Source organism: Erythrolamprus reginae, chromosome 4, assembly GCF_031021105.1.
Source record: "Erythrolamprus reginae isolate rEryReg1 chromosome 4, rEryReg1.hap1, whole genome shotgun sequence".
Classification (NCBI taxonomy): domain Eukaryota; kingdom Metazoa; phylum Chordata; class Lepidosauria; order Squamata; family Dipsadidae; genus Erythrolamprus; species Erythrolamprus reginae.
The window spans coordinates 64815467-64835939 of record NC_091953.1 but is presented as its reverse complement, the minus strand read 5'-3'; the positions used below and the strand labels follow the sequence as shown (position 1 = coordinate 64835939).

The window sequence follows — 20473 nt, the reverse complement described above, 5'->3', positions numbered from 1 at the left end:
TGGCTCCACATGCCACCTGTGGCACCCATACCATTGGTTTGCCATCACTGGTCTAGATAGAGTATCTTTCCCAAAATGCTGTCCGTCCCCCCCAAAAAATATTAGATTACAATATTCATCGCTTTCAAACAAAGTGCTATGCTATGTGGAAATGAAAAGAATTAAAGGCAAATGCCTCAGAGAAAACACCGGTTCAACTTAGTCAATTAAGATACTTTTTCAAAAATGATAAAGGAACATATAAATCTAAAATCTGTTGGGTATTATATCAGAAAAATATAATAAAGGGACCATGTAACTAATACTACATGTCTGAACAGTGGCTGGAATTGTATTTGCACAACATTGGAAAAGAGAAGATAATAAAAAAGATACTAGAATGTGCATAATTGATAGATTAACATTTGAAATTGAAGAGAAGGAAGACATGAAATATTTTGAAACATGGGATTCGTTTTATCAATGGTTAAGTAAGAGAAACAGAAGTTAGAACTTTTAAAATTAGAAGGACTAATTTTACTATGGGGGATTATTACAAAATTTTTATTATTATTATGAATTAGTATTAATAAGTATTAATATTATGATGAGAAAACACTGTTATTATATGACCATTACTAAGGAACATTATTACTGTCGTGATGTTGTTTATTGCTCGAGGAGTGGCATATAAATCAAACAGACGAACGAACGAATGAATGAATGAATAAATAAATAAATAAATACAGTAGTCCCTCACCTATCGCTGGTGTTACGTTCCAGACCTGGCCGCGATAGGTGAAATCCGCGATGGGGAATTTATCGACTGATAGTACTTATTTAAGTATTTATATTGTAATTGTTTGGTAAGTTTTCATTGTTTTAAGTGTTTATAAACCCTTCCCACACAGTATTTATTTTAGATACAGTATTTAAATACAGTATTTACAATTTTAGATTTATTTATTTTTTTAAAAACCTGCCGATCGAGTTCGGCGGGCTGTTTAAATCTGCCGATCGGCTTCCTCAGAAACCCGCGATGAAGTGAAGCTGCAGTAGGTGAAGCGCGGTATAGCGAGGGACTACTGTAAATGTAACCAGACAACGCACTGTTTATATATAGGTGGAAATTATTATTATTATTATTATTATTATTATTATTATTATTATTATTATTATTATTTAGATTTGTATGCCGCCCCTCTCCGAAGACTCAGGGCGGCTCACAGGATACCATATAAAACAGTGAATACAAAAACAAATATAATTAATTTAAAAAACTATGTAAGCTAATAAACCCAATATGTTAAAATCAATCAAACAAATTCAATCACAGCCATACATCACATTTATTGGCCAGGGGTCATAGATCAAATTGCCCCAAGCCTGGCAACATAAGTGAGTCTTGAGACTCTTGCGAAAGGCGAGGAGGGTGGGGGCAGTGAGACTCTCTGGGGGGTAGCTGATTCCAGAGGACTGGGCCCCCCACAGGGAAGGCTCTTCCCCTCAGCCTTACCAAGCAACATTGTCTGGTTGACAGGACCTGGAGAAGGCCAACTCTGTGGTACCTAACCAGTCGCTGGGATTCATACGGCAGAAGGCGGTCCCGCAAGTAATCTGGCCCGATGCCATATAGGGCTTTGTGGGTCATTACCAACACTTTGAATTGCATCCGGAAACCAATCGGCAACCAATGCATGCCGCGGAGTGTTGGAGAGACATGGCTATTGCTTTTTCTTTATATAGGGGAAAAAAGATACTTTCTGAAAAGAATTACAGGAAGAATTCACTTATATTTATGCTATAGATTTACATAGAATGAAATCATTAAGGTAACTTTTTAAAAAGTTGGTTGACTTCTGAAAATAGGTGTCCTTGCCCTTTGGCAATTTTGATAATGTTAATTTTTCATCTAGGAATCCTGAACTAAAATCTGAAAACTGGATAAATGTTTCCTGTATCTGAATGTTTAATACCTAAACTTGTCTTCCTCTTCATTCTCACACATATTCCGTAGATCAAGATCCCTGAATTTCATTTACCTCAGGAGCAAGAATTTTAGCTACATTCCTTGGCACCGGATTTGGAATCTTTGTTTTAAAGCAAGTTTTGATTTGGTTCTTAGGATGTTGGCCTGCATCTGCAGAGAAAATATATTCTCTGAAACATAAATAGCAAAGAACAAAACAGAAAACAGTGAGAACATTTGGAATCACATGTATCTTTGGACTGAATGTAAGACAACACATCTCAGAAGAGTAATTTTCCTCATAAATGGAAAGTGTTCTTACCAAGAAACCTGAGTCTACACAAGACTTTCTCCTGTGACTAAAATGGGAAGTAGGAAGTCTAGTACTCTCCAGATAATTACACAATGTTCATAAACTCACTTAGTATATAGTGAATGATCTGTGATAATGGGAGTTGTATCTGAAAATATCTAGGTGTTGGTAATAGGGAAATAAGAAGAAGGGGAATTATGGGCTCAATGTGCTAATCAATGAAACTGAACTGTTTAGTGACAAATGACAGAAAGTTCAGAAGCAATATTTCATTTTCTTAGTATTCCTTACTGGTATACCACAATTAAATCTGCATTTTATGCAGAGTAAATGACATATTTCCCCTTCAGAACACACCTATCTACTTTTGATGGTTTCTGGCATCTACAACCAAAAATGCCTCCATAGCTATTTTAAGCAAGAATCTTTAACTGTCAAAGATACAGAAACAGTTGTAAGATCAACTCTCAATGTAATGGCCATGACAACATATTCATTTTTATTATGATTTCATGAGTCAGACTTGCAATGCTAAAATAATACATAGAAAGTTAAGATCCAATTCCATTCATTGGCTGGGGTTACTCATATTCCTTGAAATGGAATGGGGTATATCTTTTGGCTGTTACATACTTTTATGCTAATCTGCATAAAGCTCTCTCTCTCTCTCTCTCTCTCTCTCTCTCTCTCTCTCTCTCTCTCCCTCCCTCCCTCTCTCTCTCTCTCTCTCTCTCTCCCTCCCTCCCTCTCTCTCTCTCTCTCTCTCAATTTAGGATGGGGGAACCTTCAGCCTATGAGCTAATCACCAAGCTGATCTATCTTGTGTTGCTGCAAGTGAGGTTCTGTCTCTAAAATGATGAGTTAAGTTATTTTTAACCAAATAATACTAACCTGTGTTTAACCCAGGTATCTGACTCATTAGCATTTTCTGTGTAATTTTCAGGAAGAAATCCCCGGCATCCAGTTTGGTGAGATATACCGATTCTCCACCCATCACATATTTCATGTTGCTGTGACCGATCAACATATATAAGGTCCCCTGAATTCAACATTAACTCATCAATATTTTGAGGCTTGTACTGGAACAAGGCCCTCAAAACCTTAACAGAAGTCAGTAAAAAAAAAGTCAGTGTTATATTGAAAAATATTTTGTCAAATCCAAGAAACGTAACATTTGCATATGTTTTATTTGATCTATCAACCTGATAATGTTGACATGCAATTGTAACCATAACCTTACATCGTTAAGCATGGCCACTTGATTAAGAATATTTCCAAAATTCACTTGAGAATTAAATCTCATTGATTTCAATAGAATTTATTTAACAAAAAGGAGATGGGATTTGACTGCTGGAAAATAAGCTACATTTTATCAATAGTAAGATCAAACATAGTACTATTACTAAAACAATAGTAAGATAAAACATAGAACAAGGAAACTGCAGTTTAATGTTTCCAAATGTAAAATAATGCACTTGGGGAAAAGGAATCCTCAATCTGAGTATTGTATTGGCAGTTCTGTGTTAGCAAATACTACAGAAGAAAAGGATTTAGGGGTAGTGATTTCTGACAGTCTCAAAATGGGTGAACAGTGCAGTCAGGCGGTAGGGAAAGCAAGTAGGATGCTTGGCTGCATAGCTAGAGGTATAACAAGCAGGAAGAGGGAGATTATGATCCCGCTATATAGAATGCTGGTGAGACCACATTTGGAATACTGTGTTCAGTTCTGGAGACCTCACCTACAAAAAGATATTGACAGAATTGAACGGGTCCAAAGACGGGCTACAAGAATGGTGGAAGGTCTTAAGCATAAAACGTATCAGGAAAGACTTAATGAACTCAATCTGTATAGTCTGGAGGACAGAAGGAAAAGGGGGGACATGATCAAAACATTTAAATATATTAAAGGGTTAAATAAAGTCCAGGAGGGAAGTGTTTTTAAAAGGAAAGTGAACACAAGAACAAGGGGACACAATCTGAAGTTAGTTGGGGGAAAGATCAAAAGCAACATGAGAAAATATTATTTTACTGAAAGAGTAGTAGATCCTTGGAACAAACTTCCAGCAGACGTGGTAGATAAATCCACAGTAACTGAATTTAAACATGCCTGGGATAAACATATATCCATCCTAAGATAAAATACAGAAAATAGTATAAGGGCAGACTAGATGGACCAGGAGGTCTTTTTCTGCCGTCAGACTTCTATGTTTCTATGTTTCTATGTTTCTATGTTTCTATGTTTCTATGTGATGCTCTTGGATTTTCAAAAATATGACAATTTGTGTGAAATGTTATCATGGAAGGAGCACTTGTCTTCTGCAACACAATTATTAATGACAGCCAAAATAGTTGCTCAGTAATGCATAGTTATTATGGTTAAATCAAAGCCTTTTCGGATCTCTATGATTTTTGCACCATAAATATTTTTATGTATAAGATTCAAATTTTAATCCAGTAAGAAATTCCTCAATAAATAAATTGACAAGTATAGTGATTTTTATTCATTTGTTTAATTGGATTCTACTTATCTACTTTTCAATTTGTGTGGTGAATGGTGATAATGTTTTAGTTCATATTTATGCAAAAATATTGAAAATTTAAAAAGTTTCACAAACGTTTAAGCACTGCACAAATATTCACAGATTTTAATTTTAAGAGATTTAACAACAGAGCATGCAAGTGTGAAAATTATTGTGGTTTACATTTTAGTGAAAACTTATCAAGTTTATATTTTGTGAAGTGAAATTCAGTTTTACTATAAATTCAACATATTCAAAATTGTGTGATGCAGTATTCCCATCAAAACTATGCATGAATTATAATAATTTGAGCAAAAAGTGTACAAGATTTATTTAAGAAAATGGCATTTAAGAATATTGCTTTGAATAATTCTTTAACAGGTTATTCATACATATATGAGTATATTGTATGTATGAAAATTAACATATGTTTGTGAGTGCCATTCTAAAAATATATAAAAAGATACAAAAATGGGTGAACTTAGAAATAGAGCAAGCCTAAAGTGGATAAATTCCAGGCAATACACCTACCTGATAATGGACAAAGCGCATATCCCTAGAATAGAGAGCTGCCACCCACTGGCAACTTTGTTTAGGGTTGATTGATTTGGCTAATTGTTCCAATGTCTTTTGATGATGAGGATAAAATTTGTGGGCTAAAGTGAGGTGGAGTTGCTTTATTGAAGGTTTCACAGAGCAATCTACAGACAAAACATAACCAAACAGTATCTACAAGGCTGTAGTATTATTCTCAGACTTGCATTCGAAAAAGTGTTGGAGCATTGAACTGATGCACAAAGAAATAATATGACCAGCCCTTCAGAAAATACCCCCTTGCTTTCAGTGGTATACATACTGTAGATCCCTATAATCTTAGAAGTTAAATGCATACAGGCAACTATTAGAATACCAATTCCAATACCCACAATGCTATACAGAAAGGGCTGTTATATAAAAGGAGAATGTAAAGGACAGCCTCCCCCCTCACAAACTTGCTTCTCTGCTAATAGATATTATGACTTCTGGATTATTGTTACCTGCTAAGACTGCAGCTTCTGCAGCAAAAGCAGCAGCGAATGATTGGATAATCCTTGCTGGGCCATCACTAAGAAAGAACCCAATGTAGGTGCTGGAAGAATGTAGTGATAAGGAAATTATCACAGGAAAACTGCTGGAAAATTGGTTACCAGCTTTTTTTAGCGCTTCATATAAGCCATCAACTTTTTGGTCTTCACACTGGGGGGAAAAAAGCACTTAAGTTAGAGTTGCAGACAAGGAGATGTGTTAATCATTGAGTGTAGTATAATATATAAAACTAAAACCTTTAAAGTAAAGATATGATATGATCAATAATAATTTAAATAAATACAGGTTTTTTGGAGTATAAGACACACCTTTTTACCCCCCCCCCCAAAACAGGGTGAAAACCTGGGTGCGTCTTAAACACTGAATGCAGCCCCACCTAGCCACCCTCACCCTTTTGTCTCTGCCTCCCAGAAATTTACCTCCTTGCAGCAAACAACACAGAGCCTGATTAGCACAAGGAAGTGATTATCAGCCTCCCAACCCACAGCTGATTCAGCACAGGCAAGCCATGTGCTAGAACTGAAAGTGAAACTAGCTGCAAGGAGTCAAATTGTGGCAAGGTGGACTGCTGAAACTGCAACTATACATGTCCATAGAATGTTCAAATTATTAGATTTATTTTTTAAAGACTGCTTTATTATTGTGCTAGACAAGCCACTGATTATATGCCTCCTGACCCTCAGCTGATTGACTGAAGCAGCAGGCAAGCTAAAATGAAAGTGAAACTAAAGCTGCATGAAAGCAAATTGCTGGCAGGGAGAGGCAAGGCAGAATTTTATTTTCTTGTGCTAATCAGGTTGTGCTGAAATTGGCTGTTTGTTGTTTGCTGCAAGGAGGTAAGTCAATAACTATAAATGCCTACAGAATGTTCAAATTATTAGACTTATTTTTTAAAGACTGCTTTATTGTTGCTCTAGACAAGTTAATAAAATGAAGATGCTTTTTAAAATAAATGCTTGATTTGAAGAGGCCCACTGCCATTGTATCTTCTTTTAAATAGCAGAGAATAACTATACTTCCAGAAAGCCACATCAAATTTAAAGTTGTAAAAGTATAATCTGAAATGTAACAGTGTCCTGTTTAGTATTAAGATAAGGCAGCTGAGTTAAACCCTGCCTTAGTCATGTTTGGAGTAGATCTATTTAAATAATTGGCAGGAATTAGTGTGACTACATTTAAGAAAACCTTCTGGCATTAACATATTGCCATAATGTACATTTCTCCAATTCTTTGCTATTTAGCAATAGCAATAGCATTTAGACTTATATACCACTTCACAGTGCTTTACAGCCCTCTCTAAGCGGTTTACAGAGAGTAAACATATTGCCCCCAACAATCTGGGTCCTCATTTTACCCACCTTGGAAGGATGGAAGGCTGAGTCAACCTTGAGCCTGGTGACATTCGATCTGCCAAACTGCTGGCAGCTGGTGATCAGCAGAAGTAGCTTGCAATACTGCACTCTAACTACTGCGCTACCGAGGCTCTATTTCTATGGGTGAGCCACCCACATGTACAGAAATACACAGCAATCTGTGTTGTTTGCTGTTTGCTGTTTGGCAAATTGCTGAGAGGCAGAAACCTTTTTTCCTTGCTTTTCTCCCCCAAAACTAAGGTGGTGAAGGTCAGTGATGGCAAACCAGAGCCTGGACGAGTGCTATCATGCATGCACAAGTGCACACATCCATTATTCAATGCATGGGGAGGTGAAAACAGCTTCCCCCTGCCCTCTGGAGGCCCTCTGGAAGGTGGAAATGGCCTGTTTCCCAACTTCTGATGGGCCCAGTAGGCTCATGTTTCACCCTTCCCAGGCTCCAAAGGCTTCCCTGGAGCTGGGGGAGGGTACAAATGTCATTCCCCATCCCCCCAGAGGTTCTCTGGAAGCAAATAAACACCGTCACAGAACCTTTGTGCAAGCCAAAAATCGCCTGTTCAGCACACGCATGCACATTGCAGCTGATCTAGGGCAACAGCTCATGTGCCAGTGGATATGGATCCGCATAACACCTGTGGCTCCTGTGCCATAGGTTATCTATCACTGGTATAGGTCATTTCATCCAGTTACTGGCTTCACTTCTGAATTCCAAGACACTTTACATGCCGCCACAAGTCTCCTGACCATTTTCTTGCTGGAAATTGCTTAGTTCTTCTCGTGAACAAATCTTCCAGGTTATATTGTGTCAGCCTTCCACTCTATTCGATTATATCCCACTTCCTCTGTTTCTCTTGCAGCATTTCTTCTTGCGGCAAGAGAAAAAGACCACCCAGTTCAAAAAGCACAGGGAAATAATGGCAATGGTAAATAATGGACTGTGGGGAGTCACTCAGCAGAAAATATTAAGGAGGCGAAAATGCTTGCCTATTAAATCACCTGCCCAACATCTCCAGGGTTAACACTGCAAAATAAAATTCATAGTACAGTAGTACCTCTAAATACGAGCTGCTCCACATGCGAGTATTCCAAGATACGAGCCACGAGGGGAGAGAAATTTCTGTTCCAGACCCGAGCTCAAATTCGGGATACGATCCGAGCGTCCACTAGGTGGCGCAAGAATCTGTGCTTCTGGTTATCTCAGAGGGGAAAAACAAAGTCTAAAGCCATTTGTTCCAGATACGAGTTGTTCGACATACAAGCTCCCTTCTGGAACGAATTAAACTCGTATCTAGAGGTACTACTGTATTTCTTCCTGTACAACAGATTAGAATGAAGTTAATGAACTCAGCTATGAAAAAGGGTCACTGGTGAAAGAATAGTAAGTGTGACACAAATCCCAGATTTGTACACATGCAGAGTGAAATTACCTCTGAGCTTAATCTTTAGCTTAACCCAAATAGTGCATTAATCTACACAGCAAGGGAAGATTGCAACAATAAGAGATACCAGAATGTTATTTAAGCTATTGTCATCTCACCCACAAACGTAACTTACTGTGAAGAAGTCAGAAAGTGTAATGTGTGGGAAATTTTCATGAACTTTGTTTTTTCCACATTGGCACTTGCTTTCTCTCCAAAACTCCAGCAGAGTGTCATTCAAGGGCCCCGTTGGGCACAAATAGAGGGCATATTCCTGAGGGATGGGATCTTCTAAGGAAGGATCATTGCAGTGAGAATGTAACCTGCAATTTAAAATGACAATGGATCAGTTGTTGTTTTTGCATTTTTCAGGCAAGGCACCATATGAATTAAAAATAATGCAAAGATGAGTGATTCAGGACTCCATATGTTCTACTGGCTTCCCTTCTGAGAAGCGATAAGGTCAAAAATTAGGCAACTCTTTCTTGCTTCTTAGAATACTTTAAAATGACAAAACAGCTGTTTTAAGCCTTGTAGATACTTAAAGTACCCACTTAAAAACTGGCTAATTATCTCAGAATGTATGCTACTCCCACCTATTTTAAAGTATGGCCCTTCACATGTTACATAAAGCCTAGTTAATCTCTCAACTTGTCTGAAATTGCCCATAGAAATGTAAAATGAGAAAAGAGGTAACATGTAATACTATTTTTTTTTAAATTTATGGCAACCTATGCCCTGACAAAGCTTTTCAGACAGATGACTTCCACTGAAGGAAAACAAACCACGCTGTAAGACAATTTTACTAGTTGATAATTTATTGTCATGTTTATGGAGATTCTTTATCATCCAGGTCATGGTTGTCCAAAAGACACTTTTTCAAAGGTGTCTTTTATTGTCATGAAAATCTTTCTAATACCCGATTTAAATCTGTCATTGGTTCTGTTCCTGCTTTAAGGAGCAATAGAGAAAAGCCAACTCACTATATAACTATACTTCCATTTAGACTTCTGCTGTCATATCTTAGTCTTCTCTTCAGCAAAACACATGCCCATCTCCTCCATTGTTCCTCATAGGAATTGGTTTCCAGGTCTCCTACCTACCTTTGTCTTTACTTTTGCCAATTGGCCAATGTTCCATCAAACTATGATACCAAAACTAAACACATCTCCAGAATAGAATTGTTAAAATGTCAATTCTTCTTACAAAAAGTCCACTGAGATTATTCTAGTTTAAATTTAAATAACAGCTAAGCCAGTGAAGGGCTACCAAAATTTTTACTACCACACTGTGGGCGTGGCTTATGCAGGATGCCCTGCATTTTCTTTCAACTTTCAGTGCAAATTGGGTGCTCTGGGATGGAACTCTATTTTTGTCACCTCACTGCGTTCCCCACTGTCCGGGCAGCAGCCCACCCCTAAGCTAAGCCTACAATAAGATATTGGGGATCATTTTTCTTAAATAAACCCCACTTTCAGAAGCATATTTTGGTTATAGGCTGCTCACAATCATTTGTCTGTGAGATGGGCCGTATTAATATTATAAAATAAATAATAAATAAATATTTTTTCCTAGAACTGTAAATGTTACAACTTTTACACATTTAATAATCACATTTTTTAAAGAATCTGATTATGTCAGTTTCCGGGAGTTCCGATGACAAAGCACTCTTTCTCCACTGCCAAGTTACATAGTTGTCCACCCATCCATGAGTCAGTAGAAAATAGTGCTAGCATAATGTTTGAATTTTCCTTTGCAGATACCTACCCCACCTCTTTTGTTTCTATTCTGAATGGTCATGTTCGTTTTTTGAGTGTATGCTGCCTTTTGTTTAATTTTCTGGTGGTGTTGCCCTCTGTTATTCCTGAGGAATTCCAAGCTAGTGGGAAAAAGTCACCAAAACCAATAATAATACCGGAGTGAGACAGGAGGGGGTTTGGTGAAGTGACCCTCCTTTATCCTGCAGGGCAAAGCCAGAGGAGATGAGATTACATCTGAATTTAGGAAGCCCAAATAACAGCTACTAGAAGTCTTGCTGAAACACCAGTGTTTGAAAGAATGTCCATTCAAAACCATAGAAGCTGACTTGCCAAAGACTGCAGTTTTGAAATATCACATTAGATACGTCACATTGGCTGCTTTTGAAAGAGATACACTTCCCCCCCTCCATTTTCAAGTAGGTACTGTTCTTTCAAATCCATGTATTTCCTCACCTTTTTTAAATGGAGAAGAGAAAAATGAAAGCAGACAAGATTGCCAAGAAAGTGGAAATAAACATTACGGTATGTACACACCACCTTGAAATTGCCAATAGTAACTGGATTGATCCACCTCTTTTGGGTCATTCGACTGAGCAACGTCAACAGCACGAGCAGTGAAACATGTCATTTTGAAATTGTTAGTGGTTGCTGTCAGTTTTGGAGAAGAAACAATGCAGGAACAACTAAGAATGATTGAAGATTGCCTCAAGCTTGGCCCAAGGATGAGAAGACAATTCTCAAAGACCAAAAGAGCAGACAGAGTGTCAGGAGATTTCATACCTTGATTAGATATTAGTGGGAAGGGCGCCAAGGTAGGTAGGTCATGACACCAACACACTCAGGGAATCTCTTTATCAGCCATAGCTCCCTGAGGCAAATTTAATTAATGTCCAGAATCCAGATCCAAAGCAATTCTTTCATAAAAGTTTTGAAGTGTATGCAGCTCTATTCCCTAGATCCATGTTTCTTAACTTTGGTCCTTTTAAGATATGCAGACTTTAATGCCCAGAATTTCGTACCCAGCATAGCATAGCTGGCTGGGGAATTTTGGCAGTTGAAGTCTGCAGGTCTTAAGTGACCAAGGTTGAAAACATTGATCTAGATAATATAAATGAAAACCAGGGCTTTTCACAACAGTGTTATTGAATCAGGGGAAAAAAACCCATTCAAAATAAATTTCTCTGCAGCAACATGCCATACTACTTTACTTAAAACATTTAAATAGTTATCCATTTTACATCAAATTCTGAGCAACTCCCAATCAGTAATTAAAACCATATAAAAACTTACCACTGTATTGCTGCTTCTGCTGTCTTTTGTCCAGTAGCTGCCAATGCCTTTAATCTAAGGAAAGAACGATATATTCATTTTGAGCAAAAAATGTGGTAGATAATGTTTAAACAGTGTGACTAAAGATTTGGCTTTGCCATATGCATAGCTATTGTTCTAGTGCACATGTGTCACAAATGGCACACAGAGTCATATCCGATGGTAACATAGAAACATAGAAGACTGACGGCAGAAAAAGACCTCATGGTCCATCTAGTCTGCCCTTATACTATTTCCTGTATTTTATCTTACAATGGATATATGTTTATCCCAAGCATGTTTAAATTCAGTTACTGTGGATTTACCAACCACGTCTGCTGGAAGTTTGTTCCAAGGATCTACTACTCTTTCAGTGAAATAATATTTTCTCATGTTGCTTTTGATCTTTCCCCCAACTAACTTCAGATTGTGTCCCCTTGTTCTTGTGCTCACTTTCCTATTAAAAACACTTCCCTCCTGAACCTTATTTAACCCGTTAACATATTTAAATGTTTCGATCATGTCCCCCCTTTCCCTTCTGTCCTCCAGACTATACAGATTGAGTTCATTAAGTCTTTCCTGATACGTTTTATGCTTAAGACCTTCCACCATTCTTGTAGCCCGTCTTTGGACCCGTTCAATTTTGTCAATATCTTTTTGTAGGTGAGGTCTCCAGAACTGAACACAGTATTCCAAATGTGGTCTCACCAGCACTCTATATAAGGGGATCACAATCTTGGTACCCAAGATGTTTCCCTATGTCAGCTCCAGTTGGTTTTTGGCCTTTCGAAGGGCGGGGGAGGCTGTTTTTGTCCCCACTCAGGGAAGGCAGAAAATGGCCCAACAGGCCTACGGAAGTCAAGAGGCTTCAGTGAGGCCTGCACGAATGTGCGTTGAGGGGCAGCATATTGGGAGGAGAGGTTATGCACGCAGGCACGGGAGGAGGTCATTGCATTATGGGTTTGAGCATGCTCACCCTTTTGGCACCTGAGCAAAAAAGGTTTGTCATCACTGTTCTAGTGGTTAAAGCACCAGACTAGTAATCAGGAGATCAAGAGTTCCAATCCCTTCTTAATTAGGTTTGAAACCTGACTGGAAGATTCTATACAGGAAGTCCTCAACTTGTAACAGTTCACTTAGTGACTGTTCAAATTACAACAGAACGAAAAAATGTGACTTACAACCACTTTTCATCCTTATGACCACTGCAGCATCCCCATGGTCACATTGACAACTCACTCACATTTATGGCGGTTAGAGTATCATGGAGTCACATGATCCCTTTTTGTGACATCTGACAAGCAAAGTCAATTGTAGTGGCCCGCCAGCAGCCTGTGTAGCCCGGGACTTTGGAACCTCCAGCACCTCTTGGCAGTGATGGGAAAGGAAGGCCTACTCCTTTCCTGAATGCAAGACCACATGGGGGTACCAAGAGGCAAGAAGGTTCACTCCAGAGGAGGTCTCCTCCAGAGTAGAGCTGCAGGCTAATTGGCCATATCCTTAGACTACTTAAATCCTAGCCATGCTGAGCATAGTTGCAGGGAATAATGTCATTTCTGACATTCTGCATTTCCAATTTGCGTGCCAATACAGATCTTACATTTTCTAGTTTTGGGACAGTAAGACTTGCCAATTACCTCTTGGACTTCAGCCAGCTGTTAAGATAGTGTATTAACAGCTGGGCATTTTGAACAAAATAACTTCTGCCCTTCTTTTGCTTTTTATGCTCCTAAGAAGTTAAGAGATTTTGCGTTAATTACTAAACAAACTATGCTTGGATGTTTGTGTGTACATAATTATTCTAGGGCTCGGTGATGGGACAGAACATCAATGGAGAAGCCAGATTCACTTAACAACTGTATTATTAAATAACAACTGCATTGCATTAATTAACAACTGCAATGTGGCAAGAAAAGTCGTAAAATGGGGCAAAACTCACTTAACAAGTTTCTTGCTTAACAACATAAATTTTGGGCACAATTGTAGTCATAAGCCAAGGACTACATGTACTCTCAGCCCAATTAACTCATAGGGTTATTGTTTGGGGGAAAATAGGAGGAGGGAGATTAGAAAGATTGTTTACTGCCTTGGATTATTTATAAAAATAATAAAGGCAGTAAACAATAAATTTTAAAAAATAGAAAAATCACTAAGTTCAAATTTTGGTGCTAAAATATTCTTGTACACGCAAGCGTTTCAGTAAGGCATTACCTTTTTCTGTCTTTTCAGATCATCTATAAGGATGGAAACTGCCTTGTTACTATAACTAAGTCAATGTGCATATCATTGTCTATGAATCAGCAGCAATTTCCCAGTTCAGGTCCTCTAGGTAGTAACCACTATTTGGTCATTTCCTCTTGTAATCATCAGCATGCAAGAATTACAGAATACTTGAATTTTATAAAACTGTGCTCTGGTAAATTGGAGAATTAGATTACTTCTTCTTAAGAAATATTGAATCATGTCTGTGATTATACAAAAGTGTGATATTTAGCCTTAGATAAAACTTAATACAGACAGTTCTTGAGTTACACTAGTTCATTTAATGACTCTTCAAAGTCGAGAATAACTATACTTCCAGAAAGCCACATCAGTTTTAACAGAATCTGTAAAAGTATAATCTGAAATGTAGCAGTGGTCCTGCTTAATATTAAGATAAGGCAACTGAGTTAAAACCTGACTTAGTCATGTTTAAAGTATATCTATTTAAATAATTGGGAGGAGTTAGTGTGACTACATTTGCGAAAACTTGCTGGCATTAATATATTGCCATTATGTACATTTTTCCAATTCTTTGGGTCAGACACATATGCACAGAAATACACAAAAACAGTGTATATCATCTGCGCTATTTGCTGTTTTCTGAGAGGCAAATTGCTGGGAGACAGAGGCAGAATTGTTTTTTCCCTTTTTTTCTCCCCCAGAACTAAAGTGCATCTTATACTCTGGTGCATTTTATACTCCAAAAAATACTGAAAGCTAGACCGTGATGGTCTAGACTAGAGTGCCCAAATTGGAAGGCCAGTGCATGAGTGTGTACATGCACCGGAGCACCAGAAACCGGATGAACAGCTGGCCTGTGTGCTTGCACACCTCGGAAAGGTGATGACCAACTGGCAGAGCTGGGGCAGTGGCACAGGTACCCACAGAAAGGGGCTTAGCAGCTTATTTATTGTTTTATTTTATTTTATTTTATTTTATTTTATTTTATTTTATTTTATTTTATTTTATTTTATTTTATTTTATTTTATTTTATTTTATTTTATTTTATTTTATTTTATTTTATTTTATTTTATTTTATTTTATTTTATTTTATTTTATTTTATTATTTTATTTTATTTTATTTTATTTTATTTTATTTTATTTTATTTTATTTTATTTTATTTTATTTTATTTTATTTTATTTTATTTTATTTTATTTTATTTTATTTTATTTTATTTTATTTTATTTTATTTTATTTTATTTTATTTTATTTTATTTTATTATATTATTTTATTTTATTTTATTTTATTTTATTTTATTTTATTTTATTTTATTTTATTTTATTTTATTTTATTTTATTTTATTTTATTTTATTTTATTTTATTTTATTTTATTTTATTTTATTTTATTTTATTTATTGGACTTATATGCTGCCCGTCTCCATGGACTCAACATACCTCATTTGTAGGTATGACTGGGAGAGAGAAGGATGCAATGGATCCATCTGTATTTTTAATATGTCCATTGATATACCTCTTTAGCCCTTATTTGATGTTGGGCTTAATGTCAGAATGAACCTGCATTAGAGGCTTTCATGCAGCTATGTTTGTCCCTCTGAAGTTGGAGCTCTCTCCCCACCTTCACAAGAAAAAAACCAAAGGTTGTGGCCTACATCAGTTGTCCTCCAAACACTGCAACCTTCTCAAATTGTATTTATTTAGAATTACGGTGTATCCTGCCATTCTACTCTAAAAAGCTGAAGAGGACTAGGCTAGTAGCAACTACATTAATAAGTAAACTGTTAGACTCTATACAAAAATAATAATAGAAACCCAATAATTAAACACATACTGATTTTTAAAGAAACACTGGACATAGACAATGGACAAATAAATTTTACAAGCTAATTTAAGTTTTAGTTAACTATAAGCTAAAATAATATCTCCCTGTCAGGGAAAATAATCAGGAATCCCCCCCCCCCCAACCCTGCTGCCAAATCTTTGAGCTGAAATAATTCCTAAAATTTTATTTGCATTGTAACAAGTAATTCATCAGAGCAAAGTCATTTGAAAGCAGCTGGTAAAAATTATTCATATGTTGCATTCTTTGAATGCCTAGTATGCTAAATAGCAATGTAAAAGCTAGCACTTTTGGATTCAAATGGTAGAAATTGGCTATCCAAGAACAAAAGGAAATCATTCAAAGTACCCCTAGCATTCTAACATTAGAACACTGGAAGGGACATTGTACAGTAGCTCATTTAACTTACTGGTAGCTAGTGGCCTATTTGCTATGGGAAATTCAAAACACCCAAAACAAGTGGTTGTCTAGTCTTTACCTGTGCCTCCTAAGAGTCCTCACAAAATGGCACATTCCATAATTCATTTGCTTGCTATCATAGAGTTTTAAGAGCTTCCAGAATTTTTTCTCCTTTAAGAATTTAACTTAAATCCCAGGCAATTTCCAGTTTTAATATTTCATTTACTTTTCTTTGGTCCAGGTTTACTTTAGATGATTATATTGTGACTGAATTTTTACTACACTGGCAAATAATCTTCTCCAGCAGATTAGCCTGAAAAAATGTAGTCATATCCAAGAACTGAATTTGCTTTGTTCCCAAAGAAATGCTATGCTACAAATGAATAATTGATGATTCCAAGTGGCCTTTTAAATTGTTTATTTATTTACTAAATTTATATACCACATTTGAATTTTGGTGCTGCTGTAAATTATTGCATATATCATGGACAGCCAAGGCAACCAACAGAAAGGTGCTGAACTAGAAGCCAAAATCGCAAGACTACATCTGATTTACTTGGCGATGACATGTGTGCAAATTCATTTCAGAAATCACTGATCCTAGCAATGGTTAATAGACCAAGAAGAAGGGGCAAGCAAAGAACTCACTGTCCTGACACCATCAAAGCTGATACAAAGATGAACACGCAACAACTAAAAGAAGCTGTGCTAGGTAGCATGGAGAGCACTTGCATATAAAATTGCCAAGAGTCGATCATGACTGAATGGTTACAACAATAATCTACAGACCATCTCACGACTCTGGGTGGCTTACAACACAATAAAATCAAAACTATCTAATAAAAACATTAAAACATTGAGAAACATTAACATATTAAAATTAACAGAAATTGGGTAGACTGGGAACCAATAGCTAAGCGAGGGGGTGGGGTGAGATGTCCTCTGTATAAACTCTTTTCATGAGCTCTTCTAAACATAAAAGGGTGGGTTTCTGTGACAGTGTGACCATAGCTGTACTTACGCTATATGTACAGAGAAACCAGTGGCCAAGAGAGGCTCCAGTAATGAATGGGTACTTCTGTTTTTTCTCTTGTTTAAGACCTTTGAATAGAGCTGAGTCTCAGCTGCCGCCATCTCTTCCTTTCCTTCTGTAAATGTGTGTATAGAAAAAGAGAGGCAGAGTCTGCTAAGATAAAATCAAACCCTCAAAACCTCCTTCAGCCTTTTTTGACAGAAAGTGATATCCTGTTTTTACAGAATGCTGTGGTTCTTACAATTATTACAGTAGGTAGACTGCAAAGGGTGGGGAGGGGAAAGGAAAACATTTTTTAATATACGTGTGTGTGTGTGTGTGTGTGTGTGTAAGCAGATTTGGTATGGCTTATATTGTCCTTGGGTTAGTCTTGGGCCCTGGAGACAATCTGGATTAGTATCTGCATTTTCCTTGGCAAGATTTTGGAATGGCTTGCCATTGTCTCCTACTTAGTGCTGAGGGAGAATGATTGGCCCAAAGTCACTCTCTCATGCCTAAGACAAAATTAGAGGATGTGGTTTGTGGTTTAGTGTGTGCACCCAACTGGCTCTCTTTCAGCAGGAATTACCAATGAATTAGCCACATTCCATATTACTACATGTCAGTGTTTCCTAATTTGTAATTCTTTTTATTGAACTCTCTGGCAGTCCAGTTTCAATTCCCCAAAGATGTTCAGGAACACAAATACAATGCATTGTCTGTCTGCAAGGAATTAAAATATCTGCCACTTTTCCTGCAAGCCATGTGGCATTTGAGTCATTCCCTGTCAAATGGATCAGTGGTCCCCACCTTACCATCTCAGATTTTGATGAAATTTGGCACGTAATTTATTTATGATATAAGACTATGCTGTGCAAAATTTTAGTTCAAAAGACTAAAAATTGGGAGTTATAGAAGACCTCAAGTAAAGGGTTGCAAAATGCTGAGTCCGCAAAAATGACATTTTGGGCCAACTTCCACATAAACACGGCAGTTTCAGTAGTATGTTGGAGATATTTGGAGAACATGCACACCTTGTAAGGCTTTATAAACTGGCAAAACCTCATGTACCCAGTCCTCTTACTTTTTACATGGTTCAGGCTCAAACTTTGCAAAAAAAATGAATTAACAGCAATCTTCAGGCTGATGTAGTTTCAAAACTACTTGGCCTTTCAAACTGATTTTTGGCAGGTGTACTGAGTACACAACTGCAATGAAAACTTCCAATTCGCAGCACTTTTCTTCAAGTTTTTGAAAAACTATAAGAGTTCAAAGTTGGTATTTAATGGGGTTTTGCCAAATTTTGGCTATTGATGATGCTCTGTTTGATCCTATGGGACAGCTTCAATCCTCTTCAATTTAGCACCATTAGAAAGAGCAGATTCCCTTCTTTAAGAATATATTGTTTTAATTTTCGTGTCTCTTCATATAAGGAGTTGAAAAATGTCCTCAACTGTTTGCAGGTAGCCTGTGATTTCTGCATTGCACCCTTCGTACAAGCCACTCCCACCTGGTCACATGGCCACCAAACCACACCACAAAATAAGCCATGCCCACGATATGGTAATAAAAACGTTTGCAGCCCTTCATTTTCTCCAGGGGAGTGGAGAAGGCCATTTTTGCCCTCCCCAGGCTCCTAGAAAGGTTCTGAAGTCTGGGGAGAACGAAAAACAGGCATGCCATTGTGTGTTGGGACGGGGATCTTGTGCACATGCATGGGGGGGATGAAATTATGGTTGTGGGCATGAACCTGCGTTACTTCCCCATGGCCCCTTTTTTGGCACACAAACCAAAAAAGGTTCGCCATCACTGAAATAATGTATTCGGTATTATTAACTATCATCTCATACCCAGTTATACTTCTCAACCCCATGTCCAGTCAATGAAGCAGTGGAAGTGATGTGCCACTGCCTGGAGGCTGTTGGGGCCTGGATGGGTGTCAACAAACTCAAACTCAACCCAGACAAGACGGAGTGGCTGTGGGTCTTGCCTCCCAAGGACAATTCCATCTGTCCGTCCTTTACCATGGGGGGGGGAACTACTGACCCCCTCAGAGAGGGTTCGCAATTTGGGCGACCTCCTCGATCCACAGCTGACATTATAACATCATCTTTCGGCTGTGGCGAGGAGGGCGTGCCCAGGTTCATCAGGTGCACCAGTTGCGGCCCTATTTGGACAGGGAGTCATTGCTCACAGTCACTCATGCCCTCATCACCTCAAGGATCGATTACTGCAATGCTCTCTACATGGGGCTACCTTTGAATAGTGTTTGGAAACTTCAGATCGTGCAGAACGCAGCCGCGAGAGCCATCGTGGGGCTTCCAAAATTCGCTCACGTTTCTTCAACACTTCGGGGCTTGCATTGGCTGCCAATCAGTTTCTGGTCACAATTCAAAGTGTTGGTCATGACCTTTAAAGCCCTACATGGCATTGGACCAGAGTACCTCCGGAACCGCCTGCTATCGCACGAATCCCAGCAAACGATAAGGTCCCACAGAGTTGGCCTTCTCCGGGTCCCGTCGACTAAACAATGTCATTTGGCAGGCCCCAGGGGAAGAGCCTTCTCTGTGGCAGCCCCGGTTCTCTGGAACCAACTCCCCCCAGAGATTAGAACTGCCCCCACCCTCCTTGTCTTTCATAAACTACTCAAGACTCACTTATACTGCCAAGCATGGGGGCGTTGAGAGACCTTTCCCCCAGGCTTTTTTATACTTTGTTTTATGTTTGGTATGAATGTGCTCTTTGGTTTTTTAAATAATGATAGGGTTTTATATGTTTTTTAATATTAGATTTGTTCCACTACTATATTGTTTTTATTCCTGTTGTGAGCCACCCCGAGTCTTCAGAGAGGGGCGGCATACAAATCTAATAAATAATAATAAATCTAATAAATAATAATCTCAGTGGAATTTCTACTAAAGACAATCTGACCAATCAAATAAGTTTCAATTGTTTTTCCTGAGAAATAAAGGCTGCAGTTTCCAAGATTCTTGAACATATTCACATCTACCATTAATGTTCCCGTCCCTTGGTTACAATTAATTAATAGGACTGGTGCCTTTTTTACCTTCCTGGCCCTTGGAATAAAGCCATTCTAGGCTATCTGATATCTTTGGTCTGACTGAATTACATTAACACCGGTCATAGGATCATCTGTGCAAAGAGTCCATTATCAATTCCTGAAGGGTCGGTGAACATATTTACAAAGAATGCCATGGGAGTTTTGGCTAGATAACCTTTATAATGAAAAGAGAAAACATTCAGGCTTTTCAGG

The 20473-nt window shown here is 37.9% G+C and overlaps 1 protein-coding gene across 1 annotated transcript in view; it reads right to left on the bottom strand.

Annotated features, from left to right (window-relative positions):
* Nucleotides 1–17343, bottom strand: part of UBASH3A (ubiquitin associated and SH3 domain containing A) — a 31299-nt gene extending 13956 nt beyond the window's left edge. Inside the window, exons 1-7 of the mRNA XM_070750478.1 lie at nucleotides 17209–17343; nucleotides 11708–11761; nucleotides 8794–8980; nucleotides 5818–6016; nucleotides 5312–5481; nucleotides 3153–3361; nucleotides 2022–2139 (exon numbers count right to left, since the gene is read on the bottom strand). Coding sequence (XP_070606579.1) covers nucleotides 2022–2139; nucleotides 3153–3361; nucleotides 5312–5481; nucleotides 5818–6016; nucleotides 8794–8980; nucleotides 11708–11761; nucleotides 17209–17321 — 1050 coding nt within the window. The 5' untranslated portion in view covers nucleotides 17322–17343. The remainder of the gene's footprint in view (nucleotides 1–2021; nucleotides 2140–3152; nucleotides 3362–5311; nucleotides 5482–5817; nucleotides 6017–8793; nucleotides 8981–11707; nucleotides 11762–17208) is intronic.
* Nucleotides 17344–20473: the final 3130 nt, after the last annotated feature.